We start from the raw sequence: 17,614 nt of genomic DNA on the forward strand, positions 1-17,614 counted from the left end.
TTCTTTATTCTTTTAAACTCTTCTCTTTTTTTAAACAGTCATTTTTTTAACCCTTCAACTCTCTCTATAAAAAAAAGATCAACAACAACACGTCCCAAATTAGTCACCTCGTTTACTTTTTACCGAATTTATTTTTATCCACAACAGAAATAAAAAAGATTAAAAAAACATCAACTACATCCCAAATTAGTCAGTGACCCCTCCTGTACTTTATTTTTTTTTCCTCCAAATGTGTTCCCCTTCCCTTCCCTCCCTTCCCTTCCCTTCCCATCTCTCCCTTCTCTCCCTCCCTCCCTCCCTCCCTCGTCTTTGCCTCTCTTTCCCTCCCTAACCTTTCCTTCCCATCTCTCCCCTCTCTACCTCCCTCGTTTTTTTCCTCTCTTTCCTTCCCCTTCCCTCCCTTCCCTTTCCTTCCTTTCTCTCCCTTCTCTCCCTCCCTCCCTCCCTCGTCTTTGCCTCTCTTTCCCTCCCTAACCTTTCCTTCCCATCTTTTCCCTCTCTCCCTCTCTCGTTTTTGCCTCTCTTTCCCTCCCTTCCTCCTTCCCTTCCTTCCCATCTCTCCTTCTCTCCTCCCTCCCTCCCTCGTCTTTGCCTCTCTTTCCCTCCCTAACCTTTCCTTCCCATCTTTTCCCTCTCTCCCTCTCTCGTTTTTGCCTCTCTTTCCTTCCCCTTCCCTCCCTTCCCTTTCCTTCCCATCTCTCCCTTCTCTCCCTCCCTCCCTCCCTCGTCTTTGCCTCTCTTTCCCTCCCTAACCTTTCCTTCCCATCTTTTCCCTCTCTCCCTCTCTCGTTTTTGCCTCTCTTTCCCTCCCCTTCCCTCCCTTACCTTTCCTTCCCATCTCTTCCCTCTCTCTCTCTCTCTCTCGTTTTTTCCTCTCTTTCCCTCCCCTTCCCTTTCCTTCCCATCTCTCCTTCTCTCCTCCTCCCTCCCTCGTCTTTGCCTCTCTTTCCCTCCCCTTCCCTCCCTTCCCTTCCCTTCCATCTCTCCCCTCTCTTTCTCCCTCCCCTTTCCCCTTCTTTCCCTCCTCTGCCTTTCCTTTCTATCTTTCCTGTTTCTTTTTCCCTTCAACTTTCCCCTCCTTCCTTCCCCTTCCTTTCTTTCCCTTCCATCTCTACCCTCTCTTCCTCCCTCCCCCTTTCTCCTTCTTCCCTCCCTTTCCTTTCTTCCTTCCCCTTCCATCTCCCTATCTCCCCTTCCACTTCTCCTCTTCCCTTCCTCCTCTTCCCTTCCTTCCCCTTCCGTCTCCCCCCTCTTTTCCTCCTCCTTCCTTCCCCTTTCTTCCTTCCCCTTCCATCTCCCTCTCTCCCCTCCCTCCCTTTCCACCTCCTCCTCTTCCTTCCCCTTCCACCTCCCCCTCTCCCCTCTCCCTTCCTTCCCTCCCCTTCCACCACCCTCCTTCCTCCCCTTCCCTCACCCCTCCCTTCCCTCCCCCAGCAAGGTCAAAGTTCACGGGAGACACCAGTAAAGGGGGAGGGAGGGGTCAAAGGGGGGTCAAACTTCCCCTCCCCCCCTAATTATTAAGTGGCCTTCTCACCTGTGGGAGGGAAACACACCTGTAATTAAGCGACTCCCCGGGGCAGGTAACCAGGTGAAGGGGGAGAGGGGAGAAGGGGAGAGAGGGAGAGGGGAGGGGGTTTAGGAGGGAGGAAAAGGTAAGGGCGTGTAAGGGAAGGGGGAAAGGTAGAGAAGGGGGGAGAGGGGAGGGAAAGGTAAGAGGGGATGTAGGGGGGAAGGGAGAAGGGAGATGAAGGTAAGGGGAGGAGAGGGGAGAGAGAGGGGGTTAAGGGAGGGTAAGGGGGAGAGGGGAAAGGTAAAAGAGGGTGTAGGGGTTAAAGGGAGAAGGGAGAGGAAGGTCAGAGGGAGAGAGAGGGAAAGATAAGGGGAGAGAGAGGGGGGTAAGGGAGAGTAAGGGGGAGAGAGAGGGAGGGAAAGGTAAGGTAAGGGAAGGGAAGGGAGAGAGGGGGGTAAGGGAGGGTAAGGGGGAGAGAGAGAAGGATAGGTAAGGGAAGGGAAGGGAAGGGAGAGAGGGGGGTAAGGGAGGGTAAGGGGGAGAGAGAGAAGGAAAGGGAGAGAGGGGGGTAAGGGAGGATAAGGGGGGGGTGTAGTGTTACCTGGAATCTGCCCTCTCTTTCTCCCTCCCTCACCTACCTTAGGGAAATCAAGGGAGGGAGGGAGGGAGAGATCAAGGAAGGGAGGGAGGAAGGGAGAGAACCACAGAGACAGAGTTGCTGAAATCAGAAAAATAAAAATAAAAATAAAAAATAAATATGAATAAAAGAATGTGGAAGTGTGTTTGGTGATTAGGAAAGGGCTTTTGTTTTTATTGTTTGTTTCTCTGTTTTTGGAGTTTTTTCTTGTTGTGGATGAAGGGAAAAAAATCATTGAAATCACGAAATATTAATCTTAAAATAAAAAAAAAGCGATAGGCGTTCTTTTTTTTTTTTCAAAGTACGTATAGGAAGCAGCTCAAGGGCAAAAAAAAAAAAAATAATAATAATAAAGATGATAATAATAATAATAATAATAATAATAATAATAATAGTAACAACAACAACAACAACAACAAAAACAACAACAACAACAACAATAACAACAACAACAATAATAATGAAAAGAAGAAAAAAAAAAACGTTAAACATTGCCCCTATAAAAAGAAAAAACGTTCAGAAGAGTGACCAAAAGAGAGGTCAACTTCAGATGGAAAGGTGTCTTGAAACTCTCCTCCTGCAAGTGTTCAAGTCATAGGCAGGAGGACACACAGACTCAAAGGCCTGTTCCAGAGTTTACCAGCGAAAGGAATGGAAAAGTGAAGATGCTCGTTAACTCTTGCAGAAGGGATTTGGACACCATAGGGATGAGTTGGAGTATCCCCCCCCCCCCCCCCACACACACACACGAAATTTTTTGCCGCATACTAGGGTTAGAAAAGGCTTAGGAAAGTTTTTTTTGAGTGTTTGTCTCTTTTGTAGCGTTAAATAGTATAAAAGTGAATTAAAGAAATGGTGTGTTTGATGTTTTTTCTTATATAATTTCTTTGAAGGATTGTTTATTTTTTATTTTTTCGAAGGGGAATGAAAAAAATGCGTAAGCCACAAAATAGCAACAGTATAACGATGAAAAGCGAGCATAATTCAGGAACTGTGGTGATATCTGTTTTGTTTTTCTACTTTTTAATCACGAACTTGTCCCGCTCTTTTTCAATTGCTAGTGGGGGACTGGAGGAAGAAAAACTACTAAACCACAAAACAGTTAGAGAGAGCAAGTATAATTAGGGAACCGCGATGTAGTTTGAGTTATTGATATATTTTGTTAATCTGGGACTTGTTCAACGATTTTTTCTTTCGGTGGTGGAATAAGGAAATAAAAAACTGTGGTAATCCCAAAATACTCGTAGGAATGGTGGAAAAAGGGGATAGCGAGTGTAATTAGGGAACTGTTGTGTAGTTTTGTTAATCGAGGACTTGTTCATTTTTTTCTGTAGGGGATTAGTGGAATGAAAAACTGCTTGAAATCCCAATATAGGAAGGGTGAAAAAAAAAGGATAGCGAGTGTAATTAGGGAACTGTTGTGTAGTTTGTGTTATTTATAGTTTTGTTAATCGAGGACTTGTTCATTTTTTTCTGGAGGGGATTAGTGGAATGAAAAACTGCTTGAAATCCCAAAATAGGAAGGGTGGAAAAAAAAGGATAGCGAGTGTAATTAGGGAGCTGTTGTGTAGTTTGTGGTATTTATAGTTTTGTTAATCGGGGACTTGTTCGTTTTTTTCTCTGGAGGGGATTAGTGGAATGAAAAACTGCGTGAAATCCCAAAATAGGAAGAGTGGAAAAAAAAGGATAGCGAGTGTAATTAGGGAGCTGTTGTGTAGTTTGTGGTATTTATAGTTTTGTTAATCAGGGACTTGTTCAACTTATTTTTTCGATGGGGGATTAGTGGAATGATAAGCTGCTTGAAATCCCAAAATAGGAAGAGTGGAAAAAAGGATAGCGAGTGTAATTAGGGAACTGTTGTGTAATTTGTGTTTTTTATAGTTTTGTTAATCAGGGACTTGTTCAACTTATTTTTTTCCGATGGGGGATTAGTGGAATGATAAACTGTGTGAATCCCAAAATAGAAAGGGTGAAAAAAAAGGATAGCGAGTGTAATTAGAGAACTGTTGTGTAGTTTGTGTTATTTATAGTTTTGTTTATCGGGGACTTGTTCTTTTTTTTTCTGTAGGGGATTAGTGGAATGAAAAACTGCGTGAAATCCCAATATAGGAAGGGTGGAAAAAGGGGATAGCGAGTGTAATTAGAGAACTGTTGTGTAGTTTGTGTTATTTATAGTTTTGTTAATCGGGGACTTGTTCATTTTTATCTGTAGGGGATTAGTGGAATGAATAACTGCTTGAAATCCCAATATAGGAAGGGTGGAAAAAGGGGATAGCGAGTGTAATTAGGGAGCTGTTGTGTAGTTTGTGGTATTTATAGTTTTGTTAATCAGGGACTTGTTCAACTTATTTTTTTCGATGGGGGATTAGTGGAATGAAAAACTGCGTGAAATCCCAAAATAGGAAGGGCGGAAAAAAAGGACAGCGAGTGTAATTAGAGAACTGTTGTGTAGTTTGTGGAATTGAAATTTTGTTAATCAGGGACTTGTTCAACTTTTTTTTTTTTTCAATGGGGGAATAGGAAAATGAAAAACTGCGTGAATCCCATAACTTGAAAAAGTGGTAAAAAAAAAAGGAGAACGCGTGTAATTAGAGAACATCATGAATTATAAAACAAATAATAGAAACTGATAGAAATGATAGGAAACAATTGATAGGGAAAAAAATACAGAAACAGGGAAGGAAACAATTGATAGGGAAAAATATATACAGGAACAGGGAAGGAAACAATTGATAGGGAAAAAAAATACAGGAACAGGAAAGGAAACAATTGATAGGGAAAAAAAATACAGGAACAGGAAAGGAAACAAATAATAGGGAAAAAAAATACAGGAACAGGAAAGGAAACAATTGATAGGGAAAAAAAATACAGGAACAGGAAAGGAAACAATTGATAGGGAAAAAAATACAGGAACAGGGAAGGAAACAATTGATAGGGAAAAAATATACAGGAACAGGGAAGGAAACAATTGATAGGGAAAAAATATACAGGAACAGGGAAGGAAACAATTGATAGGGAAAAAATACAGGAACAGGGAAGGAAACAATTGATAGGGAAAAAATATACAGGAACAGGGAAGGAAACAATTGATAGGGAAAAAATACAAGAACAGGAAAGGAAACAAATGATAGGGAAAAAAATACAGGAACAGGGAAGGAAACAAATAATAGGGAAAAAAAATACAGGAACAGGGAAGGAAACAAATAATAGGGAAAAAATACAGGAACAGGAAAGGAAACAAATAATAGGGAAAAAATATACAGGAACAGGGAAGGAAACAATTGATAGGGAAAAAAATATACAGGAACAGGGAATAGAGTAGGAGATACAGGTGGAGGCGGGCTTAATTAGGTCCAGGTGTTTGGGTTTCATTTCGAAGTGGTTATTGGTGAAGGTATGGAGTTGAATGTATACGGTGCTGCGCGTGGCTCCAGTGCTTGTCTCCGACTCATTTGCCCTTCAGTCCTTTCTTTGTTCTTTTTTTCTTCTTTCTTTCTTTTTATTTTCTTTCGTCTTTCTTTCTTTTTTTCCTTTTTCTTCTTTCTTTTTCTTTCTTCCTTCTTTCTTTTTTTTGTTCTATCTTTTTCTCTTTTTTCTTCCCTTCTTTACGTTTTCCTTTTTCCTTTTCTTTCTTTTTTCTTCCCTTTTCTTTTTCTTTCTTTTTTTCTTTTTTTTTGGCTATAGTGGAGCTGGTAAAAAGTTAGGCGTCGCAAACTAAAAGAGCGAGAGAGCGTGATTAGAACTTTTTTACATTTTTCTTGTTTTTTCCCCTATTTCCTATTTTTCTTTCATCTTTTTCTTGTTTTATTGCCACCTATTTTTATTTTCATGTTTTCATCTGCTTTATCTCTTACCATATTTTCCTCTTTTATACCGAGACAGTGGCTGATCGCAAGGCTAATAATAATCTGTTCCAACGGCGGTGACCAAATTGTGGCAAAGTATAAGGGCGTAATGGTGGGATGGCGATACCTGTTGATGTAGACACAAACCGTCTCTTATTTACTTTCCCAGAGCTCGCTGGCTGCTGGCTCCCTGCTGGCTGTTAGGGGAAGGTGTGCAGGTTTTGACATAAGTGTGCTCAGTTTCAGTGGACGATCCATATGGCTGTGAAAGAGAAATACAAAGGAGAGGATGTGCTAGCGTTTGAACAGCGCGGCGAAAACAGGGCCAATAATGGAGTCCAAATCTTAAGGTTGTCGGGACTCTCTCTATCAAGGGACTCTAGGGGATGGAAGTAGAAATGACAGATACATATTTTTTTTATATATTCAACTTTTTTTCTCTTTTCGTCATTTTCTTCTCATCTGCGTCTGATAAAACCTCCTTACCTTGTTACAGATATATACTACTTGGTTTCTTTTTTATATATTTTTTTTTTCGTTGTTTTCTTGAGATCAATGTCTAATAAAACATTCTTACCTTATTCCAGATATATATTACTTTGGTTCTTTTTATATTCATTTTCTCGTGTTTTTTTTCTTTTCGTTGTTTTCTCGAGATCATTGTCTAATAAAACATTCTTACCTTATTCCAGATATATATTACTTTGGTTCTTTTTATATTCATTTTCTCGTTTTTTTTTTTTCTTTTCGTTGTTTTCTTGAGATGAATGTCTAATAAAACATTCTTACCTTATTCCTGATATATGTTACTTTGGTTCTTTTTATATTCATTTTCTCGTGTTTTTTTTCTTTTCGTTGTTTTCTCGAGATCATTGTCTAATAAAACATTCTTACCTATTTCCAGATATATATTACTTTGGTTCTTTGTATATTCATTTTCGCAGTTTTTTTCGTTGTTTTCTTGAGATCAATGTCTAATAAAACTTTCTTACCTATTTCCAAATATATACTACTTTTGGTTCTTTTTTATATTATTTTTTTCGTTTTTTTTTCTTTTCGTTGTTTTCTTAAGATCATCGTCTAATCAAACTTTCTTACCTATTTCCAAATATATACTACTTTTGGTTCTTTTTTATATTTATTTTTCGTGTTTTTTTTCGTTGTTTTCTTCAATCATCGTCTAATAAAACCCTCTTACCTAATTCCAAATATATACTACTTGGTTTCTTTTATATTTCTTTATTCTTTTTTTTCTTCTCTTCGTTGTTTTCTTGAGATCAATGTCTAATAAAACTTTCTTACCTATTTCAGATATATTCATTTTCTCTTCTTTCTTTTCTTTTTGTTGTTTTCTTTCAATCATCGTCTAATCAAACCCTCTTTCTTATTTCAGATCAAGCATTCGGTCACTGTCTGTCTGATTATGGTCACTACAGCGGCGATGACCTCTACAGGTGAGCTCGAACACACACACACACACACACACCTGCCTTACATACCTGCCCTACACACCTGTCCTACATACCTGCCTCTCCTCTCCCACCCTCCCACATCTACTTTCCCTCCTCCTCCTCTCACACACACACACACACACACACACACACACACACACACACACACACACACACACACACACACACACACACACACACACACACACACCTGTCCTACATACCTGCCTCTCCTCTCTCACCCTCCCACATCTACTTTCCCTCCTCCTCCTCTCACACACACACACACACACACACACACACACACACACACACACACACACACACCTGTCCTACATACCTGCCTCTCCTCTCTCACCCTCCCACATCTACTTTCCCTCCTCCTCCTCACACACCTGCCCTCCACACCAGCCCTACACACCTGCCCAAACACCTGCTTCGCCTCTCTCACCCTTCCTCACCATCTCCACGTCTACTTTTCCTCCTCCTCCCCCCCACACACCTGCCCTGCACACCTTCCCTACGCACCTTCCCTACACACCTGTCCTACACACCTGTCTCACACACCTGCCGCGCCGCCCACAGGTATGAGCTGGGGTCCGAGGAGCTGCGCATTCTCGAGCAGGAGATGCAGCGGCTCTTCCTGCTGGGTTACCGCTGGTCCCACACCTACACCCAGTGCGTCCTGCAGACCCTTCTTAAGTCCTTCAGGAGCCAGTGAGTGTGCAGGAAGGATGGAGGCGTTGGGGGGGGGGATGGGGGGGTGCTGTGTAGGGGGGATGATATGGGTCCCTTTTTTGGGGGTGGGTGGGTGGGGGTGGAGGAGGTTGTTTTTAATGGTTGTTTTTGTTTTTTGTGGGGGTTGTTTTATGTCATCTAAATCTTGTAACTGTAGATAGGATTTTTTGAGGGACCTTTTCTCTCTTCTATCTTCAAACTATCCCCTTAAATGACCTTTCTCCTTTCTCTTTCCCTTTCTCTTTCTTTCTCCTTTCGTATCCTACCCTGTCTTTTAATTGTCACCTTAATTTTGTAACTGTAGATAGGATTTTTTGAGGGACCTTTTCTCTCTTCAAACTATCCCCTTATATGACCTTTCTCCTTTCTCTATCCCTTTTACTTTCTTTTTCCTTTCGTTTCCTACCCTGTGTCTTTTAATTGTCACCTAAATTTTGTAACTGTAGATAGGATTTTTTGAGGGACCTTTTCTCTCTTCTCTCTTCAAACTATCCCTTATATGACCTTTCTCCTTTCTCTTTCCCTTTCACTTTCTTTCTCCTTTCGTTTCCTACCCTGTGTCTTTTAATTGTCACCTAAATCTTGTAACTGTAGATAGGATTTTTTGAGGGACCTTTTCTCTCTTCTATCTTCAAACTATCCCTTATATGACCTTTCTCCTTTCTCTTTCCCTTTCACTTTCTTTTTCCCTTCGTTTCCTACCCTGTCTTTTAATTGTCACCTAACTTTTTGCTATTCTTTTCTATTTTCCTTTCTTTTTCTGCTTCCCTTCCCTTCCCCTCTCGTCTTTCTCTTTCCCAACCCTCTTTTCTATATATCTTCCCTTTCTTTATCTCTCTCTCATTTACGTCTGTCGCCATCTTCTCCCCTTTTCCCTTTACTCTCTCTCTCTCTCTCTCTCTCTCTCTCTCTCTCTCTCTCTCTCTCTCTCTCTCTCTCTCTCTCTCTCTCTCTCTCTCTCTCTCTCTCTCTCTCTCTCTCTCTCTCTCTCTCTTACTGATTCTTGCCTCTCCCTGTCCATTCTAAATCTCTCTCCCTTTCTCCCTCTCTCTTTTTCCCTCCCTTTCCCTCTCTCCCTTGCTGGCCCTTTTCATTTTAAGTCTCCCTCTTCCCTTTCTTTCTCTCTTTCCTTCTCTCCCTTACCTGCCTTCTCCCTTTCCTTCTCTCCCTTCCCTTCTCTCCCTTCCCTGCCTTCTCCCTTTCCTTCACTCCCTTCCCTGCCCTCTCCCTTTCCTTCTCTCCCTTCCCTGCATTCTCCCTCTCCTTCTCTCCCTTCCCTGCCTTCTCCCTTTCGTTCTCTCCCTTCCCTGCGTTCCCCCTCTCCTTCTCTCCCTTCCCTGCCTTCTCCCTTTCGTTCTCTCCCTTCCCTGCATTCCCCCTCTCCTTCTCTCCCTTCCCTGCATTCCCCCTTTCATTCTCTCCCTTCCCTGCATTCTCCTTTTCCTTTTCTCCCTTCCTCTCTCTCCCTTACTGACCGTGCCTCTCCCTTCTCTCTGCCAGGGTGGAGTTTGACATCAGCACCTGCAACGGGGACCTCGACCAAGACCTTGAGGGCGCACTGAAGGCCATTGAAGGAGAAGAGCTGGTAAGCCTTGCGGAGACTCCCACTCAGGGTTGCCAAATTGTCGTACTCAAAACATCGCATTTATCAGTTCCAGGGCCCAAAACTTTCCTACCCACCCAGATAACGAAATTCCAGGTCAAGTTCTTGTTAAAAGCATTACTTATTGGCGTTTGTTTGCGATAGCTGTGACTCAGAAACCGGAAAATACTATGTGCTGAGTGGCTGAGTACGATAATTTGGTAGCCCTGCTTGCACTGTGGAGGAAGGGAAGGGAAGGGAAGGGATATTATGGAGGAAAGGAAGGGGTGTGTCAGTGGACCGTGGACTCAAGCATTTCGGGGCTCACACACACATTTGATAAGGGTTTCATAGAGGTTGTTATGGGTATTTACATGGGTAGTTACGCTGGTCCTGACACTGGAAGGCAAAGCTGCGAGATCGTCGTACTCAGCGTCTTATATTTACCCAATTCCGACCCTAAAACTATCTTCTGGACCACAATAACTACATCGATTCATAGTTATCGTTGAAATGGTTAATTATGGATGTCTTATTGCAATCGTTAAGTGTCAATAGCCGGTAAATGCAATGTAGTGAATACGATAATCTGGGCCGTTGCTGGACTGCGCTGTGAGTGATTCGTAAGGAACCCACATGACTCACGGCCGCTGTTCGAAGCACGAGACCGATGGGCCGATAATATAAGATACATTCGCTTCTCACATCAACTATTTCTAAAGGTCAAGGAGGGGGTCGGTCGGGTTCTAATGAGTGTTTCTTTAGGTTCATTGTAGAAAAGAAGGGTCACACTCTCACCAGGGTCATAAAACTACTCCTGGAAATGCGCTCAACTCATACGAAAGCCTTGTCAAATTTGTGTTCTTGGGCGACGAAATGTTTTATAATTCGACCCGTGGTGTTGTGAGCGTCAAGGTTCTATCACAAGGACATTTTCAGGTGTCTTTTATCGGCCGCAGGAGACGCCTTGCCCGAATTGGACTTACTTTTAGCGTCTTCCATTTAGCGTAACCTGTTTTTGGGTCGTGATCTGTAGAGTTCCTTATAGAGTCCCGACTACCTAAGATTTGGACGCCATTATTGTGCCTGTTTTCGCCGCGCTTTTCAAACGCTATCACACGCTATCGTGGGGACAACAGGACCAATAATGGCGTCTAAATCTTAGGTTGTCGGGACTCTATCTTTAAAGGGACTATACAGATCACGACCCAGAAACAGGTTACGCTAAATGGAAGACACTATTTGTGCATCGTGTTTCATATTGATGGGATACACCTTCAAAGCTTCTGCTAATTTCTTGAAAACTTCTCTCTTCATATTTCTCTTCGAATAGTTTCCATCCCTGGTGTCCCACATACACTTGTTTTCCCGATAGAGCTCACAGAGGGTGTCGAGAGCATCCTTGGACCAAATCATATGCTCCATGGCTACACAATGGCCACATAACAGCTGAGAGAATGTAGACCAAGACGCCAGTACTGGGGCCGGATTCATTAAGCCACTACAAGACCGGTCGTTGATAAGTCTTTTAGTAAATCTGTCCTCTATGAGCGATCCTTGTGTTTAGGCTCCTCCGATGACAATGAATGAAGCACAGGCCTGGTCGACACTTCTTTCATTGCCATTGGAGTCGTTTTTTAAGGTCAAGAGCGTTCCTAGATGATGGAGTTAACAGAAGACTTACCATCAATGGGTCTCGTAAGTGGTTTGATGAATCCACCCTCAGGCCTGGTCGACACTTCTTTCATTGCCATTGGAGTCGTTAAGCGTCGTATTGCAAGACATTTCGACGCCCAAAAACACCTATTTGACAAGGCTTTCGTAGGAGTTGTGGGCATTTCCAGGGGTAGCTTTATGACCCTGGTGGTAGTTTGACCCTTCCTCTGTACCTTGAACCTGAAGAAACACCTATTTGACAAGGCTTTCGTAGGAGTTGTGGGCATTTCCAGGGGTAGCTTTATGACCCTGGTGGTAGTGTGACCCTTCCTCTGTACCTTGAACCTGAAGAAACACATATTTGACAAAGCTTTCGTAGGAGTTGTGGGCATTTCCAGGGGTAGCTTTATGACCCTGGTGGTAGTTTGACCCTTCCTCTGTACCTTGAACCTGAAGAAACACTCATTAGAACCCGACTGACCCCCTCTTTGATCTTTAGAAATAGCTGATGTTAGAAGCGAAAGTGTCTAAGTCTTTTAGTAAATCTGTCCTCTACGAGTGATCCTTGTGTTTAAGCTCCTCCGATGACAATGAATGAAGCGCAGGCCTGGTCGACTTTTCTTTCATTGCCATTGGAGTCGGTTTTTAAGATCAAGAGCGTTCCTAGATGATGGAGTTAACAGAAGACTTACCATCAATGGGTCTCGTTAGTGGTTTGATGAATCCGACCTCAGCTTCAAGATGATCATTGGCGTCTCGTGATCGGCGGCGTCGTGTCAATGGGAGCAATAGTGTAAATTCTATTATCGTTATTAAATAGGTGGATACAGGAATTATAGTGTTATAGGCGTATATAGGGATGAAATCAACAGTACTTACCAATGTGCTGCAAGCTTCCCCTCGCCTTTCAGCTCCCACAACAACTATTTCCTAAGACCACAAAGGAAATAAGTCGGGATCTCATGAGTGTTTTTTCACCATGTTGCAGATGCCTCAAAAACTACTAATGGCAATGCCCCCACCTGTGTATTGACCCTTGGCCTCCCCTCCCCAGGTTGACCCCCGTGACCTGGCCATCGTACGGTTCACCCCATCCGTGACTGACCCCCACTCCGACTATGCCGATGAGGTGTACTTCCCGCCCATCAGGGAGGATATGGTCAGCAGCCACTTGGACTCCTCGTCTGATGACCTCCAGCACCAGGTGAGATAGGGAGGGTTGATTTTTAAAGGAGTTGATAATTTTCATGTTTACTACTACTGTTCAGGAAGGTAATTCTGTTTTTAGTTTGTGGAAATAAGAACTCCCGCCAATGTCTGTACTGTATCGCTTCATTTTAACCTGGTAGCTGTGGGGATCATATTTCTTAAAGGCCCTTCCGTCTAAGTGAGAAAAATGAGAAAAAATCATCACACACGCAAACCATTTCATTATAGTATGTATCAATGCATTTGTGATCAGTTTATGCATCATCTATTTTGGGGGTTTATATCATGGCAAAAATTTGGCCCATTGCTGCTACACGGTAAAGCCACAAATTTGGCCCATTGCTGCTACACGGTAAAGCCACAAATTTGGCCCATTGCTGCTACTGGGTTAACTGATTGACCATTATTTCTAGTTCTCGGATTGATTTGGTGCTCATAAAGATTGAAGTTGTCGAAGTTACAAAATTTCTTCAATCACCAAATCTCTTATTCATCTTTTCATACATTATTCATCTTTTTATACATTATTCTCACCCATTCTCTCCTCAGGACACATCGGGCAAGGAGTCAGGGGAGGGGAACGACCAGCAGGGTATGGGGCAGCACCAGGATAGCAGCAGCAGCAGCAGCGCCCCCAGCACCCAGAACGGCCACCAGCCCCCCAGTCCCTACCACCCCGGGTCCTCCAAGCTGCCCCAAGTCATGGACACCCCACATGATGACAACAACATGGCCAACAACTACATCCAGAGCTACTTGGGTATGAGGGGATGAAGGAGGTTGAAGTCAGGTCATGTCAGGTCAGGTTAGGTTAGGTTAGGTTAGGTTGGGAAAAAGAGGGTTTCGTTGAGGAAAATAACAGAACGGGTTGGGGAAAATGACAGATGACCAGGAATGGGTGTTCAAATGAGGGTCAAGTTGGGTTATGTCGAGTCAGGTCAAGTCAGGTCAGGTTAGGTTGGGAAAAGAAGGTTTCGTTGAGTGAAATAACAGAGAGAACAGAATGGGTTGGGGAAAATGACAGATGACCAGGAATGGGTGTTCAAAAGAGGGTCAAGTTGGGTTAAGTCAAGTCAGGTCAGGTTAGGTTGCGAAAAGAAGGTTTCGTAGAGTGAAATAACAGAGAGAACAGAATGGGTTGGGGATAAATGACATATGACCAGGAATGGGTGTTTAGAATAGGGTCAAGTTGGGTTATGTCAAGTCAGGTCAAGTCAGGTCAGGTTAGGTTGGGAAAAGAAGGTTTCGTTGAGTGAAATAACAGAGAGAACAGAATGGGTTGGGGAAAAATGACATATGACCAGGAATGGGTGTTGAGAAGAGGGTCAAGTTGGGTTATGTCAAGTCAGGTCAAGGCGGGTCAGGTTAGGTTGGGTATAGAAGGTTTTGTTGAGTGAAATAACAGAGAGAACAGAATGGGTTGGGGAAAAATGACATATGACCAGGAATGGGTGTTGAGAAGAGGGTCAAGTTGGGTTATGTCAAGTCAGGTCAAGTCAGGTCAGGTTAGGATGGGTATAGAAGGTTTTGTTGAGGAAAATAACAGAAAGAGCAGAATGGGTTGGGGAAAAATGACATATGACCAGGAATGGGTGTTGAGAAGAGGGTCAAGTTAGGTTATGTCAAGTCAGGTCAAGTCAGGTCAGGTTAGGATGGGTATAGAAGGTTTTGTTGAGGAAAATAACAGAAAGAACAGAATGGGTTGGGGAAAAATGACATATGACCAGGAATGGGTGTTTAGAATAGGGTCAAATTGGGTTATGTCAAGTCAGGTCATGGTGGGTTAGGGAGAGAGAGTTACAAAATTGGTCATGGTAAAGAGACAAAGTACTAGGAAGGGCATTGGAGGAGGTCAAGGTCAGGTGAGGTCAGGTTCAGATGATGTTATGGGTTGTGAAAAATAGGATCGAGTTGAATTGGGTTGAAAATTAGGTTAGTTTTGGGAAAAAATGACCAAGATAGGGTGTTGGAAGAGGTTTAAATTTGGGTTAGATTTGGCTGTTAGATTGGGTTGCGGAAAAGATGGTTGAGTTGAATTGGGTTGAAAATTAGGTTAGTTTGGGATAAAAAAAATTACCAAGAGAGCGTATTGGAAGAGGTTAAATTTGGGTTAGACTTGGCTGTTAGATTGGGTTGGGAAAAGAGGGTTGAATTGAATTGGGTTGAAAATAAGGTTAGTTTGGGTGAAATATGACCAAGATAGTGTTGAAAAAGGTTAAATTTTGGTTAGATTGGGTTGGGAAAAGATGGTTGAGTTGAATTGGGTTAAAGATTAGGTTAGTTTGGGGGAAAAATGACCAAGATAGGGTGTTGGCAGAGGTTTAATTTGGGTTATATTTGGTTTGTAGAAGATGGTTGACTTGGGTTAAAAATTAGGTTAGTTCGGAAAAGAAAAAAAACAAGATAGGGTGTTGGAAGAGATTTAAATTTGGGTTAGATTTGGGTGTTAGGTTAGGGAAAGAGGGTTGGTTTGGGTTGAGGAAAGAGGAGCAAAATGGGGTGGGTCAAAAGATGAAGGATCAGGAAGGGTGTTCGGAAGAGGTTCAAGTCATGTTACGTCAGGTCAGGGTATGTTAGCATGGGTTGGAAAAGAGAAGAGGGTTGTGTTGGGTTAAATATGAGGACCAGAATATTTAGGTAAAGAGTTGGTTGCTTCAGGTTAGGTATAGATTGGGGAAGGATTGGGGTAGGATTGGGGTAGGCTAGGATTAGGATCAAATCATGTCAGTCATCAAAATAGGAAGAAAATATAAAGGTAATTATCAAAGAGGGGAAAAATCTGAGGGTGGCGATTAAAAAGGAAAAAGAATCTAATCTCCTCCCGAAATTGACCCCTCTATCGGCCACCTCCTTGGATTCTTTTTAGGAGCAGCGAGTAGCGGGCTTTTTTTTATTATTGTTTCCTTTTGTTTGTGCCCTTGACCTGTCTCCTTTGTTATAAAAAAAAGGAAAAATATCTAACAGCACTCATCAAAAACAAGCGACTTAACCCAATATACATTTTTCTCTGCAGACGACGATTCGGACCTGTCGAACGATATCTACTCGCAGCACTACCAGCCCTACGCCAAGAGGGGCTACATGGATACCTCCCGCTCCTCTGACCTCGACCTTAGCAACTACACGCCTCGCCTCAGCTCCAAGAACATCTTCCTCACATATGGCAGGTGTGTGGAAGGGGGGACTCAACATGTACGGCAGATGTGTGGGAGGGGGGGTCAACACATATGGAAGGTGTATGGGATGGGGTCTTTCTTCATGTTCTATGGGTATCAGAACACCTCTCCTCCTGAAATTGACCTCTCTTTTTGCCCGCTCCTATGACCTCTATTCAGGAGCAGTAAGTAGCAGGCTTTTTTTTTTGTATATATTTTTCTTTACACCCTTGAAATGTCTACTGAGCTGTAAAAAAAAACAAATAAATAAAAAAATCTCAGGGGTGTGTGGGGACTTGACATGTATGGGAGGTGTGTGGGAGGGGGGCTTTCTCACATGTGGCAGGTGTGTTTGGAGGTCTCTACACATATGGTTAGCAGGTGTGTGTGAGGGAGCAGAGCCATGGAAGAGCTTGGCCAGCGTGATCACAAGCGCCACACTGTTACCAAACGAACCGCTCAAAAGTTAAGTTTATGCTGATACAATAGAGTTGGTATTGTCAGGTTCTCAAAGAAATCCCTAGAGCACAAATAACTCTATTGTGTCAGTATCAGTTTGAATTTCATGCAGGTTTTTTGATAACAATATATAGTGCCTGTGATAAGGTTCGCCAAGCTCTCCTGTTCTATGCTTCTGGAAGGGAGGACCTGACCAGAGATTAACAGTGAAATGCCAGAATTTTTATCTTTTCCCCACTCCAATACGACCACTGCATGTAACCAAATACACGAGAAATTAATTCAGACAAGGAAAGGTTTGCCGGCGCCGGGGATCGAACCCGCGACCAGCGTTACGGGAGAGACACTCCTTAACCAGTCAGCCAAAGAGGTACCTCCCTGGCTAAGTGGGTTATGGGAGGCTCGCCCATCAGGCAAGTCCGCACTACAACAGTATAAAGAGCTAAAGAGATATGTACAGAGCCTTCATAGCAATAAGCCTTAACCTGTGCAGTATAGTGAAAAGGACAGTTTGTTTATTTATTTTATTTGTTTGGAGTGGGGGTTAGAAATGGGGTTATAACAGACAAATGAGGTTTAAGAGACAAATGGGGTTATAACAGATTAAATAATGATGGTAGAACATAATAATAGTAATTACTGGTTTATATATTTTGTAGTTTTGACCCTCCCATTGTTGTTGCAAATTATATTGAAAATTGGGGTATATTGAAAACTGCGACCTTGTGACCTTAGAGTTTTTAATTTGGAATTCATATATTTTTTTTAGTTATGGATCAGTGTGTGGCTGTGTGTCCTTCTCTGTGGCTGTTATTTCACAATGCTTTATTTTCCCAAGTGCGTCTCATAATTGCCTATCACAATGCTTACATGTTGTGACACACTTCAAGGTAAAATTGGTTACGTAATTCATTAATTCTTGGTTTCATAATTTTATTTTATTGTACAGTTTCATAGTGAACATTGCATTGAATTATAATTATTTTTGGTTTGTCACTTATGCATTTTGTGTTGCTTGTTACCCATTTGTATATTATTTATGGTTATATTCTTGGCTGTCAGAGGCTGCACGAGAGACTGAGCAAGGGAGGAAGGAAGGGAGTGAGAGAAGGAAGGGTGGAAGGGAGGAGAGAAAAGAGAGAGGGAGGGAGGGAGGGAGGTCAGTGCACCTTGGCAGGCACACAGGTAATCCAGGCACTGGGCACCACACACCTGTCAGGCACACCCACACACACACCCCGCCCCGCCCGTGCAGTGTCCATGGCCGGTATTTTGTGCATGCATCCATTGACACAAGACGAGGGAGTGATATTGTTTGCTCACTCACTCACTCACTCACGTTTACTTATATAAATGTTTGTTGGAGTGTTTC

General features: G+C 42.8%; 1 protein-coding gene across 8 annotated transcripts in view; it reads left to right on the forward strand.

Annotated features, from left to right (window-relative positions):
- Nucleotides 1-17,614, forward strand: part of LOC126983235 (uncharacterized) — a 212,588-nt gene that overhangs the window by 65,168 nt on the left and 129,806 nt on the right. For all 8 annotated transcript variants that reach the window (XR_007735694.1, XR_007735696.1, XR_007735697.1 and 5 more), the window contains exons 4-9: nt 7,386-7,446; nt 8,029-8,160; nt 9,682-9,766; nt 12,474-12,623; nt 13,178-13,388; nt 15,642-15,795. Coding sequence is in view for 4 of the 8 variants with exons in the window: in XM_050835873.1 (XP_050691830.1) it covers nt 7,386-7,446; nt 8,029-8,160; nt 9,682-9,766; nt 12,474-12,623; nt 13,178-13,388; nt 15,642-15,795 (793 nt within the window). In the remaining 4 variants the exon portion in view is untranslated. The remainder of the gene's footprint in view (nt 1-7,385; nt 7,447-8,028; nt 8,161-9,681; nt 9,767-12,473; nt 12,624-13,177; nt 13,389-15,641; nt 15,796-17,614) is intronic.

Source organism: Eriocheir sinensis, chromosome 53 (genome assembly GCF_024679095.1).
Source record: "Eriocheir sinensis breed Jianghai 21 chromosome 53, ASM2467909v1, whole genome shotgun sequence".
NCBI lineage: Eukaryota > Metazoa > Arthropoda > Malacostraca > Decapoda > Varunidae > Eriocheir > Eriocheir sinensis.